Genomic DNA, 27,270 nt, shown 5'->3' with positions numbered 1-27,270 from the left:
TCCCTTGATGCGGTGCCCGGTTTCGGCCGAACGTGGGCCTCTCCGGGAAACATGAAACCATTTATCGCTGTCAAACGCGCTTGCAAAGATCATTTGATATGCTCCGGTATTTGACTGTGTGAGAGATTTTTATGTTTTTAGTTTTATTTTTTTTCGGGTATAGTTGAGCAAGTTCTGTTCTTCTTTCCTCACCCGGACCCGCGGTTTAGTTTTGCCATTTCTCGACCGATCGCCAATCGCCCTCCAATCCCCCCGTCCCTTCGTTGAGTTTTGGGGTCTTGCGTCTTCTTATCTCGGTCCCTTGCGAGAAACAAAAAACCAGAACAGAAACGATCCTGCGTATTTTGGTGTATCGCGCAGCGGGGGCTAATTGTAATGATTTATTGTTTCACATTTCGCGCTCGGAACATACCTATTAGCCCGGGTGTCCTGGATGATTCCACCAGCCTCCTCCCCTTCCCATACAGTATAAATATTCCTTTTCCGGGGGCAGGTCACGCGCAAAAGAATGTGTTAATTTGTAGCATCGCGGCTGCCGCGCCGAACCGACGGAACCAATCCGCGCCGATACATGATTTTTAGGGGGCCACATTTTGGCCACCCCATGCCTGATTTATGTAGGTATGTTTGAGCCTGTTTTTTTTTTCTTCTCCTAATTTTCCCGTCCCGGGCAGGAAAGCACGCTTCGCTTGTCGATTTTCAAATGGGCGGCCACGCTTCCCAGCCTGTCGGGAGAAATTTTGGAATTCTCGATCCGCAAGCAGGCGAAAAAAGAGAGGCAAGCATCGATCGTTCCAGCGCAAATCAGGTGAAAAATGGGCTTTCGCTTCGCATCGGGCAAAAGATCGAACCGGCGAAATGCGATTCCGAAGGCACTAAATACCGTTTTAGTTTTGGCTAATCGCGATCCACGGGCAATCGGGCGGCGGTGTCATTTATCATCATTTTTTGGCATGCGGTTGTATTTCGCTGTTGAGTGTTGGGAATTTCGATCGGCGCGGTTCTGCTCCGTTGGCCCGAGAATTTCATTTAACAAAACCGTGTGTAATTGTGTTTAATCTCGTTATCTAGAGGTTTTGCTTACTTTTTCTAAATCCAAAATTAAAGGTCTTATAAATTAAAGACACTCGTTTTAACGACTTCTAGTTCCCTTTTTACGGCCGATTATTATCTCACCGATGGTGCATCTACGGTCGAGACTGGCTTTAAAATGGCTTTAAACATCGTAAACATTTACCCTCTCCATGGACTCCTATCGCTGGTCTATCTTACGGCGGCTTGACGCTATCGTCCAGCACCGATTATCTTCCATTTTATGTAAATACTATTAATTGGATTGCCTCGATCGGATGCAAATCGCCTTCAGGTGTACACTCACACGCACGCAGCGGGCTCTCTGCATGTCGGAATTAACTTCCGTTCTACACTAGTCCGTGTAGCCGTTTTCGATAAGCGTCAGTCGCATGATGTCGTCCACGCTTTGCTGCATTTCCGATCGCCGCAGCTTTCGTAGATCGTATCAATCGGCAGTAAATTTGTTACTTTATCTGCTGCTAAATGTCATTACTCCCATAAAGCGATAGTTTGCATCTTCACCAGTGGGAACGAGTGTGTCACATGGTTATAAGCAGCAAGCCTAAACGGATCTATTTGAGGGACTCTAGGAAGGGACCCTAAGAAGGAAGTCTTTCAAACTTATATCGCTTACATATTCTGCTGTGTTGATCATGTCGCAAACTCCGAAGAGAGTTTCCGTGATCGAAAGACGGTATATTATAGATCGGTGATCTATAATAGATTCGAACCCACATCTGTGGCGTGGTGTTTCCTCGCGCTACCGCTGCGCACTGGGTACCCCAAAAAAAAATTAATTTATACCTGGTCGTATTATACACCATTTTTAACCTTGCTTTGGTTTACCTACCTTATTAACACTCTGACGTCCGGATATACGCATAGGTGTAATGAACCCGTATCGGTTTCCATCCGCTCACATCATTTTGGTGCGCTGTCAACACTGTCACCTGACGCGCACCACAGCCTACTGGGTGTAAACAAACATCAAATGGAAAGTAAACAAAATTTCACAGGGTGCGTTGCTGTTCGTACGTTAATTCTAATAAAGATTGGAAAAGAATGATTACACAGGGCGGCCTGATACTGAGGAACTGGTGCAAACGCGCCGGTCGTAAAGCGTGGCGACACCGTGAATTGTGCGGACGTCAAAGTAATGTATTCGTTCAAACTTTGGTTTATGGAACTTCCATCAAGCAAAAGTACGTCACGGAGTTCTTTTCACGCCGACCTCTTATTGTTGTTACCCAAACCAACCACAAAACTAAAGTCACTTTCAAATACTTACCACAAATTTTTCGATTTTTAAAACCACGAATGGTGGTATCGTTCTGGCGATGAAAAATTATCAAACCCACGTCGGGTCGCATTAAGCAATGAATGATGCTTTAAGGCTCCAAATTGACACTGACTGATGAGTCGTAAAAAATTACCATTGAGTGGATTGTGCGAACGGGAACGGCGTTTTGTTTCTTTTTTTTTTAAAGATTGTTGAGCGTCCATTTATGATACACGAAACCGCCGTGCAATCGATCCAGTATTGCTGTATCGATTGCGAGCAGCAACAACAACAGGAAGAAAACAACACAAAAACACTCGCGTTCTCGAGTGACTTTGCCCCGGTACTCCCAGATTCCCGCTCCACTCCACTCGCGGCCGTAAAGGAAATAAAACTCCAAATGCCTCTTGAGCGGAAATTTGTGACAGCAGAAACAAGACCGAACCCCCGAAGGGCTCGTCATATATTCATGCAGATGAGAGTTAACAAAAAATGATGTCCATTTTTTAAATCACCACACGTTCCTTCCAGCTTGACGATGGGCCTTTTTTTTGTTCTTTGAGTGCGTTAGCAATGCTGCATCGCGTTCTTAACAACTGGCCCCATCTGACAGGGCGACAGATCGCCCGACAAAGACTCCTTTTCATTACGGGATCGCCATAAGCATTTGCGTGATAGTCACCATTTTTTTTTTTTTGTTTTGTGTTTGTGTGTTCTTGAGACGACACCGAGGGCAGTGGAATAAAAAACAAGATCGTCTTTTTTGCCTTCCGTTCTTCGTTGTTGCTGCTGCCCACTGATTATTGTTTTCTTGCACGATTTTCGAACCTCCCCCACCACCGAGGCGCCCTTTCGATCCTCCCTTCCGCGGCACGACGTTAAGTACGATGATGGAGGTTCAATTGTTTCCGCTGTGACATTGAAACGTTCGAAATGGATGCGCTGTGCCGGTGTTTATTCTTCTACCGTACTGCTCCGTGTACGTGTTGTATGGAATCCTGTCACAGGAAGTGGCGCAGGGTAGCGTCTTTTAAGTGACTTGCTGTTTCTATTTTAGTTTGGTTTGTTTGTTTGTTTGTTTGTTTGTTTGTGAGGTGTTATTATTTTTTGGCATCTTAAGGTTTACGTCTTGCATGCCGTCAACATAATAGAGATGTTTGAATGCGAATAGCTTTCTTTATAAAAACTGAAATCACCTGCAAAGTGCATTTTTCAATTACCCCTAACCAGAGCCTCTTTAACCTTAATTCTTTTGATGTCTGAAAAGGTGAATTAATATAAATGATTTCCAATACCCTCGTTTCAACCATATAAATTCATTCAGAGGATAAATTTGACTTTTCGATGGTCCTTAAAAATAAATTGAAAAGAATGACAATTAAAGTGAGTAATGATCGTTCAGGGGAATTTTTTACATGCATACCGCTTTTATGTAGGTGCACTTTTCGCTTAATTGATTCGACGCGCCGTAACGACGGACTAACGCAACGTTAAACGACCCGACCGTCGTTTCGTATGCTTTCCAGGTGTCGTTTCGCACATTTGCGCACCGCGAGGTCGGGTCGTAAATAAAGGCATTAATTTATAATTATTCTATCCCTTTCCCACCGCCCCTTCGGCGCCCACCCCTCTGGGAAGATGCGGAGAACGCAAATGCATTCTCACGGAACGCAGCGTCACATAATTGCACATTCCTAACGGTATTCCGGGATCGCTCGCGATCGACCTTTTGGCATGCGGTGCTTCACACACACGCCCGTTTTCCCACCACTCACCATCGAAACCTCCTTTCCGGTTGCAGCCTGGAAATACCTCGACCGCCAGGGGGCGCTATTTGGTGGAGCGTTGCGTGAAAGTTGTTTGTCCTTGAAACTCGTCCTGGGTAATGAAGCGGGCTGGGAAGAGGGGTGCGGGGGGCAAGAATCCCGGTAGCCAGTGGGGCCGAGGCGACCGGTATCGGTTTTACCAGGTCGTGTTGCATTTCTGCCGGCGACCCGTTGCAAAATGTCACCAATGTGCGGTGACGCCCTCTCTCGCAGGGATAGATTTTCTTTCGAAGAAAAATCAACGTCACACGCGTCCGGTGCACTTTCATTTCTGTCCGCGTGCTGCTTGCATTAATGTCGGGTGACATTTTCCAGCCAAGTACCATGGGAAAGGTCATCCCGGTCGGATTGCACCTCAACGGGCGGCATTCTCGTTTTACAAAAGCCCGTCCGAGAGCGTTAAAGTGACACATCAAAACCGTCACGGTGGGATGTTTTATGTGCACGTTTTTCTCCATCACTTATCGCACATCGGCCACGGAGAGAAGAGCGATCGAAGGGCGAATAGATTTGTAACATGCATCAAATATTTACGTAACAGTAGCACGCCCGACGCTCGTTTCATCGCGCCCGCCTTGTTATAGAATGAGTAAGCTGTCATGTTCTTGTTGGCTTTTCCCTGGCTAATTGATTTTTAACCCTTCGCTACATGAACATCCCGATTAAAGCAGAATACTTTTTCCATTCGTAGCTTCATCCTACGACAGCATGAAATATCGTCCATCTTCAGCAACGGTGATGTCTTGTGCGCAATGTATACAAAGTGTCTTACTAGCCCCCTCAACAAGGCCAGGACATGATCCTTGTTTTTCTCACCAATTGCAGCCTATCGATCTACCACCGTTCTCGTAATGGTTCTCCAACGATAAAACCGACCTGTCCGTGTTCCCCGCTTGTGGTTTTCTCTGTTCTTACAGTTGAAACACACTGTTCAACAGAACCGATCGAAGACCGGCACCTAAACGGGGGGGGGGGAGAACGGAAAAATAAATCGCAACAATGTGTTTAAACGCGCGGTTCGTCGCTTATCGGCGAATATTTATCTCGGCGAAAATGCGGTCTGCCTATCGGGCGGTTTTTTTCCCTTCACATTTTCCATCCTTCACGTGGTTAACACGAGGGTTGGGGAATAGCCATCACCGGTGTGGCGTTTGATCGGTTTCGAATAAGCGCTCTCGAATTTTACCCCTCCCATACGCACGCCCCCCTCTCACTTTCGCGTAATTTTTGCTCTCCAGCCTGAAAAACCGTTTCCTTACGGCGGGCCCTCTGGGAAACGCTCTGGCGATCGTTCTCCACCGATAGCGGCTGATGATGATGAATAACGCATCACTCCTTGCGCGGAAACAAACGAAAGATGTCAACGGTGCGATAGGCGACGAACCCGCGAAAAGCGAAGGCGCGTGACGGGTGGAGCTTGCTGTCGGCCGCCTCGTTGTGGTGCGTCACATTCCGCTGTCATAGGAGTTCTGCTTAGCACACCCCCCCCCCCCCCCCACCCCCCTCCCCGCTCTCCATTCCTGATCATCATGATATGAGAAGAAAGGTGAAACATTTCAACGTACGGTTGTGTGTCTGTGTGCACTCGAATGTTCTTCGAGATTCATTTCGCTGCCGCCGCGCACCACGCCCTCGTGTCATAAATTAAATCCGCTCGGTTTCCGAACGCATCACGCGCGTCTCGGGCCCTAGACTATTAGTCTACAGTTCGTTCCACATCAATTGTTTATGGGTTCAGCGGGTGCTTTGAATCGGTTTGTTGGATGGTTTGTGTTTGTTCGTATTTCCTTTTTCGCCTATTGTCGCCGAACCCATATGAACTGCATATTTGCATTTGCGCGTTTGCGAGCAGACAATAGGCAATAAAAAAAAGAAAATCACTCCTCCCCACCTTAGGGGAAAAGGTTGATGGGATTATAATAAAGCATAATAAAAATGGAGATAGCTCAAATCGTCCATACGAAGGTAATGTATTGACAAAATAATTGTACAGTATTTTCCACGCGGAAAAGCTATCTCTTTCCTAACAGAATCTTGTGTATGTGTAGCTTGGGCACTGGGAAAGAATTAGATAGACTGTTTAAAGTTTAACTGATAATCATCCTCAACCCTGTTTAATTTGTTTTGTTCGTGATTGTTTTATGCATGATTTTCTTTGTTTTTATAATAATAGAATCAAAATTATTTTCTAAATAGTTTGAGAATATCTTTTTGAAACATTTTCAAATGAATTTTGATGCAACGCTGTATTTAGCACACCATGAATGGCTGAACGACCACAATTAAAGTAATAAAATCGTATGCACGTTGTGCACGGGGAGGGTGACCAATTTTCGATACTTCAAAACGATCCACGATCGTTCCCATCTAAAGAACCTCTCTAAAGTGTTATATTATACGTTCCACACGAGGGCAACCAATGTTGGTGGTGGTGCGTCCGAGCCAAGGGTACGTACGCATCATCAGCCGTAATTGCCTCTCAATTACTATAATCGCTGGCAATCATGCCCAAAACTTCTTCCCCAAAGGACGCTCGCGATTTCTGGGTCTACATGGAGATGTTCCTTCCATGTCGTCGTTTGCTGGGAGGTGTTCTTTAATGTGGTTTGCACAAACCGAAGCAAACGTTCTTGGTTCCGATGATCGGCGGGGATCATCAATAACACGCTGCAAGCTATTATTCACATCGAGCCAATGAGACCTAGAAAACCTTGTGTAGACCGACATCAATCAAATGTGAGGGACCAAAATAATGCTGCTCAAGCAAAGAAAAAAAAAATCGAGCACAAAAAACATTTCTTTATAAAAGATTACACAACAGATCGTGGCACACTTATCTGATCTTTATCGGGCCGAATCGTTAATTGAAATGTTTTCCTATGTCTGACATTTTCGTTCCAACACTTTTTCATACCTTTTGTATGCGAAGGAATGCATTTTTGGGTGGCCGTGCGTATTGGTTTCGGGATCGTTTTGGTTACCGTTTTGCCTTGCATACATATCGATTTCCTTGTTCGGTATGCATGATGCGTTTCCGTTTCGCAAACAACCAAATGCAACAAACGGAATCACTCAATCATTCATCACCTGGCAGGATTAACTGTTATGCGCTGGCAAGGTTTGATTTGATTGATGAAGGTTCGGTTTAAGTGTGCTATTTATTTGATAGTTTTTATTGCCAAATCGGTATGATTTTTGGGTGTGTTTTATTGCAACGATTATTTCTCTACCTTGCGTGTGAGGCACACTATGAATTGATCAATTTTAAACTTTGGTGCAAGTTTTAATCCGTTTGGCACACGTTCCTTCTTCACAGATCCAATGCACGTTTGAAAAACGATTTAACGATTAATTTGGACAAACTTTATCGTTTGCATCTAATTTAATTATAATGATTACATTTTTATCCGGTTTCACTTAAATTTAAGCTTTTACTTCGAAAGTTTATTTGCCCTTCCATAAGTCCACCTACTTTTATCCAACACGTTTACTATTGGTATTTTTATGTTTCGTTGCTATCTTTTTATTATGTCTCTTTCCATTTTTTCTCCCTTCAACATAAACATATTCGGTTACAAGAGGTCAACGAATTTACCCCACGTTTCCAAAAGAAAAACGAAACGAGCACATCTAACACCGGTCGGGTGAAGTGTTGGAGACTTTTGCAAAAGCAAAAAAAAAAAAGAGCAAGGGACATAAAAGGGGAAATGAAACTCCAATGCTTGTGTGTGTCGTGCCCGTGGAATGCTGGAGTGATCTTTCTTTCCGAAAATCCGACTCTAATCCGCCCTCGGCCATCACAAAACGGGATGACGCAAACGGTAGGCCAGGAGGAGTAGAGAGCGATCCGCGAGTCCGGAGATCGGAGGGCCGAAACGGTCGAAAGATAGAAACTCGTGATATCGTTGACAGATACTTGTCAGCGCAACGACGGCCCCTCTCGTAAGCGCTCAAGACCCTCGCCGTCGGCTCGGGAGGATGCTTAAAATTGTCAAATTGGAACTCCGAGAACTTAGACGCCGCCTTAGACGCTGCGCTGGTGTCCGTCGGAACGTGTTGCGATCGTTTCGCCGAGGGCCGCGATAGAGGGAGCTCTAGGAAGTGGGTAGGATTCCCCGGTTTGACCCCTTCGCATTCTATAGAACCAGAATATGGTTGCTCCGTGGCGCAAATCGCAGCTAATCCTGTTCCCAGGCCTCGCGCGACCCCAGGTCCCGGGCGAAGGAGTTCAACGGCCGCACGAACGTCGTGGAGTTGGTCGAGTTAGTTGCCAACGAGTTTGGCACCAGTGCGTTTTCCCGCCAGCAACAGCACTAACACCCGGGTCGCGTGTGGAAGAAATTGAGAAACAACCGCGAGCCCTTCGCGAGGGCATAAAACTAATCCGACAAGCTTTAAATTAATTACCGAAATGGCAATGCCGCAAGGTACACACTACGCAAGCCTCGGCCGCTTTGAAGGCCGGGAAATGGAAGCGTCGAAGGGATATAGAGATAAGCAGCTACGAATGCTGATGATGGTTCGAAAAGGCGCACATGAGGGACCTTTAAAAGCCGCTTCATTTTGAATCATTTGAAGACCGCCAGCCGCCAGGAGGAAGCTGTAAAACTGGATGCCTCGAGGCTCGGGGGACCACAACCATTTGTGTGTTTTCGTTTTCAAAACCTCACTTTAATCGAATCTTAATAGAATCTCCCGCAATACCACGGTACCAATATGTTGACAGAACCTTAAACGGGTGATTAGAGCTTTGCTCGGCCCCTCGGGTGACTTTTTATGATCAATTTTCTTCCTTTAAACAGCGCCCCCTCGGGCGACAGCAGGGAATAGACAGTGTGTCGAAAAAATGTCGTTAACGTCCGCGCAGGAGATGCCCCGCGGGCCAAGTTTCCGCCCCGCGGTTATGGCGAACTTGGCAAGCCAATCCAAACTAGATCCTGACTTTAGAAACTTGTTTCGGCAAGATAATAAACGAGAAAAAACATTCCGCCTCTACCAGTGCCGCCATAACAATGATGCCCGCCCTTGCTGTGTGTGTGTTTTCTCTTTCTGGGCAAGAGTTTTCTAAGCTCAGGACATAAATGAAACATAAGAATAAACCAACGACAAATTAACGACTGCGGGAGAAATGCTCCATCAACGCACGGGTTTCGATGTTCTTGTCCACATTCTAATCCGGTCCTTTCCGTAATTCTACTCCTGTTTTCGTTTCCTTCTTGCCTGCCTTCTTACTGTTATGGCATCCGTCGGAACTGCTTCTAATTTGCCGTATTTTATGTTTGAGGTAATTGGGGGCCCGTTCTTTTTCGTTCTCTCCAGTGGGAAACCCTTTTTTGTTTTGTTGCGGAAAAAAATCGCTCATCGGATACCGACAGCTTGCTGTGTTGCGTGGTGTGAAGATTTATCGAGATCTCTTCGGTTACCCGGTTCCTGGGAAGTTTCCTGCGGCGGCCACTCCTTCGACATAAAGCCTCCGTCCGTTTTTCTTCCCGCGAACTCTACTCCCAACGCGATGGGAAGGATTCTTCCGACGCCTTAGGAACGTTTGTGGGTCATTTGCAAAGATTCTATCGCCATTGAACCGAACGTGCGGCAGCACTACACACGCACGACCCAAGGCGTCAACGGATCCATTTAGCATTAATCTGCGCAGCAATGCTGTTGTGTTTGCTGCTTTGAAATGGGCCTTCTAATTAATCGTGCCACATTAGGCGGAGCATTAATTGATCTTGATTCCTTCCTGGGGCCTGTTAATTGCGTGCCGGTTTTTTTCCGAATTGGAGGTGGTGATGCACAACAGTAACGTCTGTGTGAGTGCCATAAATCAATGCCCGTCGAAACAGATGAGCAACCCAACCCAATGTTTGCCAAGTCTTTGGGGCAACGGAAAAGTAAAACAGTGTCACCTCTAAGTCGCGCACGAGTCGGACACGGGTTTTGATTAAGCATTCACCGTTTTTCGTTCGCCATGATTAAGCTACACTAATTACCGTTGATGTTTTATTCAAATCGAAAAACTCGTCCCCATGTGGAATGTGGTTTGATGCACGTACGAAACCGAACAAAAAAAGGCAATCCCTCTCATCGTGGAAGCGTTATCGTGTTCCACTTGATTAATATATCAGAAGAAGCTTCTTTTCTATGTCTTTCAGCTTATGTTTTTTGTTTTGAAATCAATCCCATTTTTAATAACAGATTTTTATCCATCATCCGGCCTTTTCTTTTACACCGTATCCTGTGGCCCGTGAAGCCACCCAAAGCGCATTAATTGTTTTTATTGGTCTGCCAAATTTTTGTGCAGCCTTTTAAAAAAAAAATACATCGGTGTGCGGTCCGAGTCGATTAGCATCATCGAGCATGAAATGGGCGACCATTCGTCACAACAGGGTTGGGATTATCGATTTAACGAGTGAGTTCATCGTGAGTTATTTCGCTCGCGGCGGCTCTAAGCAGGTGTGGAGTCGCTCGGAATGCAGAGGACAGCGTTCCTAGCATTCCTTCGCGTCTAATTTGCCTACGGGGCGGGGGGAGAGGATTTGCTTCTTTTTAATGCCCTTCCACTGTTGCCATTGACACAATTTATTAGCTTGCACATGAGCTTCAGCGCACAACTCCCTAACGCTCCCCGGTTGCACGAGCCCTCGGTTAATGTTTGTTTTTTACAGGTCGAGTCCGTCAAGCTCCGTCGTTTGACAACCACCGATGCACTTCTGATCGTATCGCATCTGGGCAGAACACCCGCCGCGATCGACCAACCGATGCCGATGCATGCCCGCTGATTGGACGTAATTAAATATGAATTCGCAAAGGCATGCGCAACGTCCTCCTTCACGGTCGGGAGCTGTCACTTCGAGTTGGAATGTTCGACGAAAAACCACTGCCTCGAAGGATTTGCGGTCCGGCAAATAATCTTATCAAATTCTTCCTTCGTGCACGGTGGTCTTCAATCCACCGTCGGTTTTGTGATTTACATCGATCCGATAATGCACAGGAAAATGCCAACATTGACGCAACGGCGTCAACCTTGAAGGTGGGATTTCTGGTTTTTAGCGAACGCTTGGAGCTGGTCCGGTGGCTTTTCGCGATGAAGATTGACCGCCTAATTGATTTATCGATGCGCTCTGGGGGTTATGCAAATAAACCATTTGTGCGCGGAGTTGGATGTCATAGTGTATCGGCAAGGTTGGAAGTCGAACGTTGAGACGTCAAGTTAGTTTAGCAAGAAACACAGCTCTGAGACGAACTGAACAGTTACCACCGTATCATGCAAGTAAATATAAGTTCATTACTACTTCGTACTTCCAACTTGCGACAGTCCTTGAGAAAAGCCTCCACAACAGATGCACCGACTTAAGATGACGCCGCTTGCGAACCTAATCTGAAATCAATTCAACTAAAACAAGCTCGCTTAGTTCAGCTTCTTCGGAGGGCTGCGTATAGCGAGCGATTAGTAGCGGGATTAAACATCGCTCACAAGATCATTAAGCGGCGGGACTACCTTTCTTGAGCTTCAACATTATTGGCCCAATAAAAGGAGCCTTTTGGCCACCCGCAGTGCCTTGGCTTTGGTCGAGCTCGGAGAACACATTTCACACCGAACACCGGCCGCCGAGCTTCCGATATCAATCAAAGCAGCAACAGCATAGGAGTTTAAAGTTTTAATGACGATTCGCTGCGCTCGAACATAATTACTTCGGTTCGTTGAAGCGTATGGACGGCAATCCTAATGGAAGCGAAAAAGCGCCATGATCGGAAACCGGTCCAGCGGGTTTAATGTTTAGAGTTCAGAGGAGGAACAAAAAAAAACAAACACCGAGGTCCATCAGGTTTTGCTGCGTGTTTTAGTCGCTAGGAATGTAGCCTTGTGCCTTACCACCCGCTGACATTCGATAGTGGTGAGGCGCGGTGTGGTAGCAAAACCGTGACAGACCGATGTCAAGTGTTGTCGCACCACCAATTTAGCTCAACCTTATTCTAGTTTTGTTTTTTTTTAAGTAGATATGCAAAAATGTAAAATTTCCCAAAATTTCTAAAAATGATATACGATCTGCGAAGTCTTAAAGCGGTCGAAATGTCTATCAAGTTTTTATTCCGCTTATACAAAACGAAACAAATTGCATTATACGAAGCGAAGCTCTATGTTACAAGGCTTTACGAATATTTTAAAAATATAATAATAAGCATCTATTTTACCTAAATAATATGACAAACAATGAACAAATACTATTTGTTGAACTTTAACAACAGTCGCCAACAGGGGCTGTCAACAATTTCGTGTTGAACAAAGGCTCGATTAGTAAGAAGTACTAAGGCAATTATAGCAGTAATATAATATCACGTCATCACGTTACTGGAATTCCTTTGTTACTAAAGCGCCCCTACTCTTTTTCTCCGGTTAATTGAGATCATTGTCGCATGTTTAGTCTGCGATCCATCCGCTGACATCCTCAGAATCGGTATCGCTATTGCGTGTTTGGTCTGCCTTGCATCAGCTGTCTTGATCTGGATGTTTTCGATATCCAGACCATAATGAGTCTACTCTGTTCCATCAACGTCGTTGTTGTTCTAATGCGTGTTGATGCGTTGGCGTTACGTCCATTTGAGCTTGAAGATACACAAGTTCCTCTTCGTCCAATTATCGGCTGCCGTTGCGAACTCCGTTTGTATGTTTTGTTTTGACTACAGCCAGCTTTGACCGACTTTGCTTGTTGAAGTATATCGGGGGAATTATACAGGGACTGACCATGCCTCTAATATAATAACAGTCACAACTATGAACTGTGTTCTACAAACATATTTATCTTTGTCCGTAATGACGTAAACTGTGTTTCAATGCTGTCAAGAAGAACCCGATTAGTTGTAATACTTTTTGAATTTTTTTTTATGAATTCGTTTTCTTCATATCAATTTTTATGTATGAAAACACTCTTCTATAAACTTTAAAACCAAGAGGCTGTTTGAGTTTAATAAACACGAATTTAAGTTTCTTTTTTAGAATAATCTCTGGCACTCTCATTGACCTGGAGATAGTGCTAGCTTTCAAAACCCCGTATGCATGTGCCAGAGTATCCGGTGTTATGGACAGATCTAACCGGACATAACCTCACGGGATATGTACTTCAAGTGGTTCTTCACAGTGATTCACTCAATGGTTTAATCCTAGCGAGACGAACGAGTATGAAAAGCGGCGCACTGCAGTAAACAAGATCCGCTGAATGGCGCAAGGGCTTTTGTATCTCGTTTTGACGATGGGCCCGGGCGATGATTAGCAGCTCCGACGGGTACACTTGAGAAAGGAAGTGGTTGTGGGCCCGCATGTGAGCTTTTTTCCGCCCGAAGGGCAAGTACGTCTTTCTGCCTATGAATGGTACAGCCTCCAAGGAAACCCTGGCTGCCAAGCTCTCGCGGGCGTCTTGCATGTATAAGGACGAAAGGGCACACGGCAAAACATGCTTGCAGAGAAAAACAAGAAAACAAACGCAAACATCATAATTTTCGCCCATACGTCTGGGCACACATCATTCAGCTGTATGTTTTGCACCATTGAAATGTTCCAGCGCGCCTTTCCGCTCGCTGGCTGGCTGGCATTTGTTTTAGGTTCCATTGAGTTCCGCAGCCTTCAGCCAATTTGACGCCATTCTGGCTTGTCAGCTTTATGTTTTATTTCCTCACCCCCGCCCCTCTTGCCGATCCTTCGTTGTGCTTCCCGACTTTCCATCGCGCCACTTGTCTCTGCTCACGACCGGCTGGCTGGCACAACGATGAAAGCGAACCTCGAGCGGTCCCGAGGCCACTTTTGATGTTGTTTTCTACTGCATTTGCCTCATTTCAAGATCTTCATTTAAATCTGCAAACTCCCCCCTCTCCAAACCTACGCCTTTCACTACCCTCTCCCCACGGAGGGTAAACAAACTTCAAGATTTTCGTATGCATGGGAAGATTATTTCGGAATAAGGAAACGACGGCCGGCCCCCCGGAAAAGGGGGGGAGGGGGAGAAAGAATAATAAATAGCTAGCCGGCTTCTTCTGAAATTTTCTTCCACCGTGGCGTCGCCGGGCTGGAGGCGCAAATGAAAAGTCCACAGTTGACACCTTCTCATCACAATCATCAGGTTGGGATCAAAATGGTTTCTTCTTTCGCTTTTCGTACAACCCAAGTTTTCTCAACCCCTCTTCCGGCCCCATAGCCCTTTGGACGCTGCACAGTATGTTCATCGGCCGAAGAAATGGCCGCGTCAAGATAAATAAATAAATAAGTAATGGCATCCTCGATTTAGCATGAATTTTGCGCGCTGGCCCAATTTTGCTGGCGGTGCAGTTTTTTAATAAATCGGTGCCAACATCGCGCCCGTGCAGCTTTTGCCGGAACCAAGACTGCGGGGCGCTCCGAGGGTCGGGCGATTTTCCCACACAGATTTCACTCTCGATCGCCCGAGCGTCGTTCGGTGGAGGGGGGGATGTTGGGAAATTGTTTGACCGAAAAGGCCTGGCGCCACCACCGCGTTGCAACATTTCTTCATTTAGGCATTTTTCTATTGTTTCGCTTTGCAATGTAAATTTTCAGTGAAACAACGTAGAGATTTGAAATGACGGTGTCGCATTTACATCTTTCCATTAGGCGAAAATGCAAACCTTTTCCGTTTTGTTTGGGAATCAATTTGGAACAAGAGCTTACTTCCTTTTGCTCCCACTGACCTCTTGGCTTCGTTGAAAATTGCGAACACGAGGCAATTACTTTCTGACACCCTCACCCGTCCCCAACGCCAATAATACACATTATGTGTGTGTGTGTCTATGTCAGTGTCATGCAAAAAGTACCTTCCGCCCTATAGTTTATTGACCTCCAACGCCGTACGTTTGATGCAGAGGATTGAGTTGGGATAAAAAAAATCACACTGAAAACAAATCGGTTTATTTAATAGTATTCGTTTTACTATCCGGGTGATAATTCTTTATTTTAATATTAATTTTTGTTGTTGGATAAATAAATATTCTAGTACTTTTTTCTGTGTTTTATCGTCCACAAAGTGGGCTGCACTGCTGAGGAACTTTTCAAGTCACGAAGTATAAGACCACAGCATCGGTCCCCTGGATCGTAAAACCTGTCAACCTTTTGCCTAGCCCATACGATTTGTCCATTGCCAGCAACACTAGCGCAGTCCACGAGATTTGTAGCACATTAGCAAAAGACACACATGCAGAATAATTTAACAGTGAGGAGTATGTGAGAAAGGGAAAAAAACATGAACGAAACAACGACGCAGTCAACGAGCGGTCGGAAGAAAAGCGCGGGCACGAAAAGTGTTTTGAAAACAAGAAAAATAAATCCGGCAGAGTAAACTGGGCGATCAAATAGTCAACCCACGCCTCCTTGCCGTCAAGTCTGCGGCTGCTTGCCGGGAGTTGGTGGATGATGCACTTCTGCGCACCAGGATGCAGTTGTTGGGTGGCGGGAAATGAATGAAATAAAACCGTTCTTTCGTGTAATTCCTGGCCCGGTGGGAACGGTTGGGCTCATTACCCCGGCCATCCCCACCCCCGATACCCGAAATGCCACCCATGGGGTTGGTGGCGGATGGGGGGGGAGGGTGGGACACGAACCACATATCGTGTGCCGATGGCGTTGAGAACCGTGAGCTAATGGTGCGAATAATGGATATTACGCGCATAAACTGGGCGATAGGCGCGCGCGTCGGTCGGAGTGATTTATTTCATGTCCACCATAAATTAACCTATAAAATAATCAATTATCCTAGGTAGGGCTGGAACGAGCGGCCGATTGTTTGCCAGGTGAAGCGGGAAAAGATGAAGATTATCCCGATTTTAGTGGTAAGATGGATATGTACGTTCATCGTAAAAATGGCTCAGCGCACAACGAGTACGCGCGACCGTGGTTTTCATTTTTCTAGTAGAAAAACTACCCTTTATTTTTATTGGGACACAACGACCTCGACCTTCCGCTGTAAAGCGACGAGGAAATAAATTGTAAAAAGCTTTTAATGTAATAAACAGATGTTACTTTGGTGGTACCTCGCATTACATAGTTGAGTTGTAAAGTGTTACTGAGTGAAGGGATTAAAGTAAGGTGGGTCAAAAGTGTGCACGATAGAGAATATGGTGATGTCTTCTGTAAACAATCTCGGATATATTTTCGTCATGATGGTTTAATCTAAAAACCTAGCCAAGAGTAATAAAAACTGTTTTGATAGAGTTTTGCAAAATATAATTTTAGCAGTGTTGGTCTAAATTATATGTGTCCTCTAGGTCATTATATGTGATTTTTTAGCACTCTTTCACGTGTTTTGGCCCATTTTATTGTACAGTTTTCTGAAATTTTTAATTGTATCGTTTCAAAACTCTGGACATCTTTTTTCTCTCTCTGGTTTGAATATAATAAAAATGGATCGGAAAAAATCTTTATACTCTGAATAGGAAAATAAACTAAAAAGGTCATAATATTGTATGAAAAAAGAGGAATATTACGGGCTATTCTACTCTTCGTTTACGTATACTGTCCTGTTTTTATGATTTAATAAAAAACCGCAATATATTTTATAGGAATAGTAAAAGCTCTAGCATCAATTAATTACTCTCGTTGTTTGCAATTTCATAGTTTCGATCGCTTGAAAATGAGTACACAATTTTGGCCAGCAATAAAATATCATTTAAATTTCATGTTCGTTGTAAATTTAAATGCTAGTGCAAACTTGCAGTGCAGAAAAGGGCACAACAAACTGTCTTGAGTCAAACTAAAGCCATTTCACTTTCCAACCATAGATATCTCCAAATTAATTACAAAACAAATTTGTTTCTGTTGCAAACGTTTAAACCTAACCAAAATTCGTTAGAATTTACAAAGAGGAGAAAACATTAAATACAACTCTTGCTTCATCCAACGTTAGCAGGAAAAAAACGAGAGGGATAGTGTCTGGTTGGGCTTAAATCAGCCCAATGCAAGCGGCAGCTATTTGCTCACGATGAGAACGATCAGTTAACGTTTAAGCTTGCTTAAAGCACCCTTAAACGGGAACCACTTTGCTACCGTTTAGCCGCAAGTCATCATCCATTTCACCCTTTGCTTTATTCAACCTTTTTGCATGATGCTGTTGCAGTTGGTTGAACAAAAAAAAAAGTCCCTCAAGACACGGTCTGTTTTGCTTTCACGGCCACAAGGAGCTTCCGCGCATCTCGACGGCGCACCCGCACTTTGGCTGATGAAGCAGTTACAGATTAAGACGAAGAGTGAACCGTCCGTCTCCGTGTCCGGTACCGCCGTTCGATTTCGTTGCGAATCCATTCCAGTGCACCGCAATACAGACTGTTGCCGGTGGGTGATGGTGGTTTGGTCACACCTTGTTTTGTCTACTGACGCTTCTCGACAACGTGCGCCTTCCTGAAGCGGGTGCGCCCTTTTCTTATTGGATTTATTTCTTGTTTTGTTGCGCTTCGTTTGCCCTCACCGCATCGTGATCCCGCTTCCAACCTTTGCCTCGGGGGAAGAGTGCTTACTTAGTTGATTAGCTTGCTAGCTAGGCGGCAGAAGGCATCACGTTAATTACCGGAGGTGCTGCATCCGATGTTATCCCTCTGCGAAGTTGCGCTTTTCTCATCCTGGGCACAGAATCATGCAACTGCACCCTTTTGCTGTAAAGCATGATGTGGAACTCCTCCAACGTTCCACAACGAAAGAACTCGAGAATTAATTTACCTTCCGTGCCCTTTCAATTAATGTTCAATATCGTAAGGTTTCGTTTTGATTTTTGTGGGTGTTTTTGCTGCTGCACCCTTTAAAGTAATCAATGAAGTCTGATGGAGCGATTCCATCCGGCAGGGGATCCCACGGGACTCCGACAAAAAGAGAGCAAAAAGAAGTCAGCGAAAAAGGGACAGTGTGACATAAACAAACAGATGTCGTAACACGGGTAGGACACAAAGTCATGCCATCCGACGTGTCTGAGAGAGATCGACCACGGAGGGCCAACGGACATTAACTTCGTTGCGAGACCGATTCGTCGGTCGTCTGGAAACATGAAGTAATTTACCATCGCTAATAGGAGCAATTGTGTGCAACTTCTCAGTTTCAATCTTTTTGTCGGTTCTATCTGACCAATTGGGTTTTTTCCTCGACGTTTCTGTCCGATTCCCGCGTATCCCTTTGCGTACCCTTTCTTCTTCCTCAAGTGCATGCAGCCAAAACTCCATTTACTCGTACCATTTCCGCTTACCATTCACCCTCCCCACATATCTCGAGGCACATCTTTCGGTTGATTTATATAGGAGTAAGGGTTATTAGTGCGACCCAGTTCTTCCAAACCGTTTTGCTGAGCCCTTTTTTTCTTCACCACAGCTGCCTGCATTTCCGCCCGGTTTTGCTTCCGCATTTCGACTCTAATTGCTAATAGTTTGACCTTAAATTCGATTGCCAGTGCAGTTGTCGTACCATTGTTTTCTGCTCCTGCCGTACGATTTTCCACTCAACAGATTAATCCTATTAGCGTTCTTCCAACGGACGATTGAGACACACTGTAAACGTTAGTTCTTCCTGAATCGTACCCATTTGTTTGTTGTGTTGTGCTACTATTGCGACCACCAACGAAAGCGATCGCTGAGGAGATCTGTTATTTTTTGTGGCACTTCCTGTGTGTCCTTTTAATTTATGTGCCCCCGCAACATTAATCTCCCCATCCCCCTTTCCGGAACATACTTTTCCACACTTGCATTAGATTGGAAAGAAAAATCGACACAACTGCTTGCCAGGGTAGAGATTTATATCCTTTTTTTATCCGATCTGCTGCCGGGTTGTTGATACCTTTTTATGCACAAAATCACTGCACTGTTCAACAGCGGCTGCTGCATCGGCATCAGCAGATTCGTGTTCCGATAGTGGTACCCTCTGCACACACCAACCCACCCACCTCCCACCGAGCCCCCCAGCTTTTAAGTCGAAGTGTGGTAAACTGATTGTTTTTGTTACCCGAGTAACTATCAATAAATTATCATCCGCCGCCATGCCACGACGACGCGGACGACGACGATGATGACGATGATTTGTGCCCCGCGATAAACGTTAAGCCCCCCCTGTAAACAGTTTTCTTTTTATGGTGTGCTAAACGTCTGCGACCGCCGGCTACCGGGGGTGGTGCTGTGCTACGCGTTTGCAAACAGGTTGACGACGGTGGTCGCGATGGAAAATCCCTAGCCATCGTCGTCCAAATGGCAGTGAGCATTTCGCAGATAATCATCTGGGAAAAGAAGCGGGATCGCTTTGGATTCCGACTTTGTAGTCGTAGTTTCCCTTTGGAAAAGATCCCATTGGGCAAGTGATGTCAACACGTTTCTAAGTCTATTTTCAAAGAAGTGATCAAATTGAGTTTTTGTAATTACTTAGTGCTCAACATTATCACCAAATAGCATCGGTTATAGCTTGTTGAAACATTGAAGGAACCAGAATATCAATCATATTTGAAATGTAATTTGAAAAATGTTTGAGATGTTTAGTAAAGCCCAACGTCTTGAGAGGCTTGAATGTTTTCTTTCTCGATACTGGTTGAATCAAATTTCAAATGAAATTTCAATAGTAATGTTTTCTTTTTTCATTTTTTTTTTGTACCACTTGTAATTTTTACGCTTTTTTTGAGTGGTTAATTTGAATTTTTCATGGATGTTTCAAGTAAGCTTTTAATAGTGATATTTAATTTTTTTATTTTAGTTATATAACTTCTAATTTTTAACGTGTTGTTACACATTTATTTAAACTGTTTATGAACTGTTTTCAAATAACACTAATACTAATGTTTTCTTTTTTATTTTGGTTGTACAACTTTAAGGTTGTTCTATTTTTACGGATTCTTAGTGATTTATTTATATTGCTCGTGGAGGTTTCAAGTAACATTCCAAAGGTAATGTTTTCTTTTTTGATTTTGGTTGGCTTCTAATTTCTACGTGTTTTGTGAAGTTTGTCTAAACTGTTCGTGGATGTTAAATAACTATAAGTTGTCAAAAAATCCAAGCGAATGCTAATAAGGGGGAAATTAGTTTAAATTAGTAGAGTGAATCTTCATATGTGAAATTCAACTGTATTTCGATCTTATGATCCTCTCGTTTGACCGTGTTAAGATTTTACCAAATCCAAAGTTTTTCGTTCGTTCGTTCAAAGGAGAATTTGAATCGTTGATTAATCTTAATCTTTTCACCTCGTTTGTATTATAGCGCAATTCAATCGATTTATTCTCATAAAAACCATGATTAAATTATTTGAGTACGCTGTGTTTCAAGAAATACAGAATTAAATTTGCATTTTCCCTTCGTACTGGAACTGTTTGGCGTTCATAGAACAGCTCCATCATTGCCATCATCCGTCAACGCGCGACAAAAATAAATCACAACAGATCGTAGTGCCGGCCAAGCGAATAAAGGAAGAGAACGGTCCCACACATTTCGACCCCGACGAAAGTGTGTTACTGGAGCTAATCGTGGGCCGCAGTCCGGTCCTTGGCGTCACGCCATGCTGCGTGTAAAACGTTTGCGCGGGCGATGGTGTGTGGTGATGGTGGTGTGATGGTTCATTATTATTGTACCGAGAGACAAAAGAAATGTCGCCTCGAGGAAACATCATTTCGCGATCTGAAGGCTCCTACGCAATTTCGTTCCTTCGTGGTTGGGCCACACGTAGGGCCGTAGCATAAGAGCATCGCATGCTGGCCGGCTCTATTTCTCTCCTCCTCGACTAACCCAAAGGCGTTGCTTTGTGTCTAGGGGCTTTTCCTATCCGGTTTCGTCTGATTGTCACCTCCGAGCATTATTCCGTTCCGCGAAAGGGTCGCGATCCGCCGGCAACGAACCCTATGATTGCCCACAAACGCCTATCTATGCGCTATTATTTTAACAACTTATTTTCCGCTCGACTGCCCTTCTAACGCGGGCCATTTGTGGGTTGTTGCGTCCGTCCAGTCGATTGGAGGACTGCCTCCCCCCACCCACCTCCCTTCCTTTCCAGGGGGAATCCACCCGGTGTGTCGACCCATGATCGCTATATTTGATAAATTAAACCCCTGACGCGCCACCTTAACGAATGGTTTCTCCAATATACTTTTCAACATTTTTTTTCCGTAGTGTGTTTTGTTCGTCGGCATGTTTTCCTTTGGCAAAAAGGTGGATACATTAAAGCAAAAACGGAAAAAAAGGAAAACACGACCAGAACCAACAAATTCTCTCGACGTCGTCCATCGTTTGTTCAGCCACCGATGCGATAGCGGGTCCCGCGGACCCGGGACAAACATCCAATTAGGACATTCCGAAAGAAATATTTCATTTATTGAAAAGCATATACTTTGTCACTTCGACGCAACCGAAAAACAATCGCCCGGGCGGACAACAACATTGTGTTGAAAGGGGCCACGTTCTTTTGGCGTTCCAGCAGAGCGCGGTTGACGCGCCCGTTGGTCTGTGAAATTTTCGTAGTTTTCGTTACCTCGAGAACGTAGAATTTAGTGCCGTACGGTTGATTAAGTAGAGTCGTTTTGCTTTAGTTGAATTATTAAACTTGAAGTTGTTTTATTTTGGACTGACAAATAAAGTTGTTCCACAAACCGCCATAGACTGACATTTGTTGCTCATTCTACTTTTTTCCTTGCTTCTCTACTTACAGTCACAGTAGCTCCGCCACCCCAGCGTCCCTGGATTCCGCTGGCCCGTCCCAATCGTACCCGCGGTGCATGTAAGTAAAATCATTCCCAGCCGAATGGAAAGTCCAGAAACACCAGTGTGTGGTGTACCGACTCCCCATACGGCTGTGTTTATACATCGCGAAACTAAATGTTCTCTACGTGCGGGAAACGAAAAATTCCCATGCCCATCCCCCAAACAGGTATATTCACGGTCATGTGCTACAACGTGCTGTGCGATAAGTATGCGACGCGACAAATGTACGGCTACTGTCCCAGCTGGGCCCTGACGTGGGAGTACAGGAAAAAGGTAACACGGTTGCGCCACCGCACGCCGAACCGAAACGGATGTGTTTGGATAACAACTACTTACTGTTGGCGCTTCCCATTTCGCTAGGCCATTCTCGACGAAATACGACATTACTCCGCGGACATCATCAGTCTGCAGGAGGTGGAGACGGACCAGTTCTTCAACTTCTTCAAGCCGGAGCTGAAGATCGATGGCTACGAGGGTATCTTTTCGCCGAAATCGCGCGCCAAAACGATGTCGGAAGCGGACCGAAAGTACGTCGACGGGTGCGCGATCTTCTTCCGCTCGTCAAAGTAAGTATCGGGGGGGGAAGGACGGCCTGTTGACGACGTTTAAAAAGTCAATACGTCACTAATGTGCTACGTGTTTCGTTAATTAGGTTTTCGCTGATCAAGGAGCATCTGGTCGAGTTCAATCAGCTCGCGATGGCGAATGCGGAGGGCTCGGATAACATGCTGAACCGCGTCATGCCGAAGGACAACATCGGGCTGGCGGCGCTGCTGAAGGTGAAGGAGGGCGCGTGGGAGAGCGTCTCGCCGGAGGCGGCCCAGATCTCGCAGCCGATCCTGGTGTGCACGGCGCACATCCACTGGGATCCGGAGTTCTGCGACGTGAAGCTCATCCAGACGATGATGCTCAGCAACGAGATCAAGACAATACTGGACGAGGCCGGGCTCAGCTTCCGGCCGGGACACAAGTTCGATGTAAATAACGTGCAGCTGGTGCTGTGCGGCGATTTTAACTCGCTGCCGGACTCGGGTGTGATTGAGTTTCTAAGTGCCGGGCGTGTATCCATGGACCATCAAGATTTCAAGGAGCTGGGCTACAAATCCTGCCTGCAGCGTATATCAAATTGTGATACACCAAATGAATTTACTCATTCCTTTAAGCTAGCGTCAGCGTACAGTGAAGATATAATGCCATATACAAATTATACATTCGAATTTAAAGGTATTATCGACTACATATTCTACTCGAAGCAGGGCATGGTGCCGCTCGGGCTGCTCGGGCCGATCTCGACCGAGTGGCTGCGGGACAACAAGGTAGTCGGATGTCCCCATCCGCACATACCGTCCGATCACTTCCCGCTGCTCGTCGAGCTCGAGCTGATCCACATGCCGTCGGCGGGCGCCCAGCCACCGAACGGACTGCTCGGTCGAAGGTAGCAATAAAATGGCCACGCTCCCACCCTCTCCAACCCTTCCCGGACACGCGGGCAGGAGGCAGTAGGCAGTGACGACACAAGCAACAACCTGACTGCATAGTACCACCACCACCACCATTACAACAACCACCACTCTTATCACCACCACCCAGCCGCAGCATTCATCGTACTGTAAGCGCATCCTACATTGTAAAAACAGAACAAAAATGGAGGAAGAGCGTTAAGCGAAAGGACATTCACATGAGAGAGAGGACGACCCGGCGATATTGGCGCTCAGCTGAGTCGCGTAGTGGTCCAATTACCTAGGGCCCGGCACTTCAGAGCCATCAACTCGCTGGATAAGTGAACGGTTGGACAAGTTGGAACAGTTGAGGATTTTTTTTTAATACAGAACTTCAACCAACTGTTCCCGTAACACCACCACAACATACACACACACACACACGCAAACAACACCCACCATTGTCCGCACGCTTGCATCTGAGGCCGTGTTTAGAGATTCACAAACAAGCAACACCATCGATGCAAGCGAACTCCTTAGTGAAACGAATATCTAAACCAAAATAATAATGCTGCGTAAGCTGATAGTCTACTGAAACACCACACAACTGCGGAATAGCGAATCAAACTAAACGAAATATGGATATGGTTTAAAGGAAATCCGGCGACACGATGTTGAGTTTATGGCAAAGGCGTAATCTAGTAAAATGCAACGTGGAGAGATTATAAGTCACGACACGACAAGGAAATTCACAGGCAAGCAAGCTTCCTTGGCGATGAAGATGTAGGAAAAGTAAAATGGGAACGAAACATTCAAACATCATGGAAAAGAGAGTTATTTAAAACCTCCAACAACGTGTAATGGAAAACAAATTACAAAAATAGGAAAGGAGTAAGATAACAGAAATAACAACCATCCACAATACACTCTACATACACACACGCACTCACTTGCAATAAAAAGTAAAGACTACGGTCGAGAGCAGAGAGCGGGGGATGGAATCCTCCTTGACATAACCCCGAAACAATATGAAACAGGTTCGAATCTCAGCTTTAAACGAAACAAAGCGCGCACCGTTGCAAGGCAATGCGAGAGAGCATCCACAACACCCGCCGGGGCGGTTTTACGTCGCGGTAATTATCTAATACTGTCCACGGACTCTATCGCAAAACGCATCGGGCACCGGAAGATCGTTTGCTGATGCTGGCTAATGTAACGTGAAAAATCTTCCTTCAGTTGTACCCTCCCATTTATTGCTTTTGAAACTGCGACCCTTGTAACTGTAAAACCCTCTCCCTTACTTTATTTCTTTTTTACCAATCCTCCCCCGACTTCTGAATAATTTTATTGCTTAGAGCCGAGACTTTCTTTCTATCCTCCTCTCCGTCTTCTAGTAAATTTTATCGCTTAAAGCCGAGACAAGAACCGAAAGGATTGATTGTGAAATTAGTAGATCGTGAGGATAGTAACAGTGCAGAAGCAACAGTGTAACACAACAGTTGTTCGCAATGGACATGATGTAAAATGTTTTTTTTTAAATGCAATTTTTATGCGCTCGCTCTTTTATATTGTCTTCGTTTTCCTCGAGTCTCTTTCCGTAAAGAGCTGATTTTTTTACTATGACGTGTCAATTGTTTTTTTTATTTTGTTACTAAAAAACAGCTCGTGTGAGAAGGCATATGCAACGGGAAAAGCTTTATCTGTTATTTTTACCTTAAGTACCACACCACATATAACGATAGAATGAGAACGACACGCGACAGAAGAAAAACATTACAGAACGCTAATAATGAGATGCATTTTTTTCTTTTTCTTCTTTTCACATCTGATGATAATGTATGATTTTATACCTACGTCACATGAACAAAGAGATTGTGCTATTGAATAGGATTTTTCTGACATGAGTAATGTAAGGGAGTCTTGCGAGAGCGAACGGGCTAGTAAGATTAGTTCCAATTTTAGTAACAGCAACAACAGCAGCAGATGTTAAAAAGGCATAAAACATGAAAATATTGTACATTCGCGTAGGTGAGAACGAACGAGCGATCGAATTAAGCTGATTAAACAAGCAGATGTTGGTAGCGGGAAACTGACAAAGTAAAATTTAAATCACTTTTGAGAGCAAGATAAAACAGATATAGTGATGCAGAAGAGTGAAAGCCGTGCAACATAGAGCGAAGCGAATGAACGGAAGGACAAAATCTTGGGTGAGAATGAGGACGGACGGAAGAAAGGTCGATGGAAATTGTAGAAAAAGTATATCCGTAGTATTGTAAGGAATGAATATAGATGTAATAAACAAACAAACCGATGGAGATGCCGAGTCGCTGGCGGGGGAGGGTGTGGAACAACATCAAGAGTGTGAATGCGCTCAATGCGACTGATTCAAAGATAGGTTACAAACAGGTTAGGGACACGGTTAAGTGCCAGCACTCGTGCACAGCAAAATTGGAACGGAGTGTATTAGGCAAAATGGGTTTTAGCTTGCAAACGTTCCCGATTCACAGCAAATGATTCCGGTTGCAATGCGAAATCTTCTTCACGAGGAAACCAATTCAGCCTGAAATCCATTGAATCAACTTAACACTAGAATGCATTGGTTTGAAATCTTGCCCGAATGCTTTTGGCAGTCATTTTGACCGCTCGATTTAATGCGCTACAACTTCGTAATTTTTGAAGATTTTTCAAATCCGTAAACGGTTACTTTTTAGTATATTTGTTGGCTATCTTTTGGCATTTTTAATTTTTTATGCCCATCTCCAGCGGAATTATGAAACCAAAAACTGCCAAAAGACAGTCAATAAATATACTAAAAAGCAGTCGTTTACAGATTTGAAACATCCTCAAAAATAGAGAAGTTATAGCGTCCTAAAAAGAGCGGTCAAAGTGACCGCAAAAAAACATTCTAGGGGTGGTCAACTTGGTTCTCGGAACTGTTCGAACGGAAACAACCGAAATTTTTGTTTTAGCTGTGGCTTTGAATTTTAAGCCACCAAAGCCTTGTTTTTTTTTGAAAAAAATATCACCCGTTTTCGAGATATTGGAATCGAAAATTGCGTTGCGGTCAGAATGACCGCTATTTGGATCCTAGTGTTAAACAACCACCCATGACGGTGTCGCGCTATCGATGGGCACTACTATTACTACTACTACACTCAACACACAAGAAAGTACAAATGTAACGCTGGTGGATAACGAGACATTAGGCGACCACATCCCCTTTGCATCAATATGCAGGACATAGAGGTAACTAAAAAAAATTTGCATTCGACCTAATAATGCATGTCCCATTTGTGGTTATGCTATTAGAACAAATTGAAACATACACTGGATGGAGCGATGGATGGATGGATTGCTAATTCAACTAACAGGAAATGGAAGCGTTTGGTACCGAATGTTTAAAACAAACAACTTTCTTTCAATCATTCTTCTTGCTTATTTTCCTAACTCTCTGTTAAACCTTTTGTCTCAGTTTGCTTAACAAATTTACTTAATTTGAATCGAAGTAAAGCAACAGCTTTGACAGTACCACCCCAAATTAACATCTATTACTCAAGGGTTTATTTTTGTTTCGTCTTTTCGAAAAGACTTATACTCACTGTAGATTCCTCACGATTTCTTCTAGCTTTTCGGTAGCAGATTTTTTAAATCCTGTTTTAATTAAAGTTAATTTTGGAGGTACACTTAATTCGAATGAAATAAAACGTATGTTTTCTGTAGTTTAGCTGGAGGATCGCGATTGGTACTACGGAAAACTATCACCGTAGGAAACAAGCACTTGTCATCGTACCTGTATTTTCAATCAATCGCTACCACGTGTGTACACACACCAAACATCTTCCAAAAAAACGCTCAACCTCTGATAGCATAGAGCATTAAACGTCGCCAGCAGTTTGGACATGGATCAAATAATCTAATGACGCTTTAATCGTACCCCTCAGAAATTAAGAGA

The 27,270-nt window shown here is 44.5% G+C and overlaps 1 protein-coding gene across 1 annotated transcript in view; it reads left to right on the top strand.

Annotated features, from left to right (window-relative positions):
• LOC131272646 (CCR4-NOT transcription complex subunit 6-like) overlaps positions 1-26,042 on the top strand; it is a 122,489-nt gene extending 96,447 nt beyond the window's left edge. The window contains exons 4-7 of the mRNA XM_058274466.1: positions 21,827-21,895; positions 22,046-22,152; positions 22,240-22,445; positions 22,532-26,042. Coding sequence (XP_058130449.1) covers positions 21,827-21,895; positions 22,046-22,152; positions 22,240-22,445; positions 22,532-23,318 — 1,169 coding nt within the window. The 3' untranslated portion in view covers positions 23,319-26,042. The remainder of the gene's footprint in view (positions 1-21,826; positions 21,896-22,045; positions 22,153-22,239; positions 22,446-22,531) is intronic.
• The last annotated feature ends 1,228 nt before the right edge of the window (positions 26,043-27,270 follow it).

Source organism: Anopheles coustani, chromosome 3 (assembly GCF_943734705.1).
Source record: "Anopheles coustani chromosome 3, idAnoCousDA_361_x.2, whole genome shotgun sequence".
Lineage (NCBI taxonomy): Eukaryota > Metazoa > Arthropoda > Insecta > Diptera > Culicidae > Anopheles > Anopheles coustani.
Note: the sequence above shows the minus strand (reverse complement) of the source record. Positions and strands in the feature narration are given on the sequence as shown.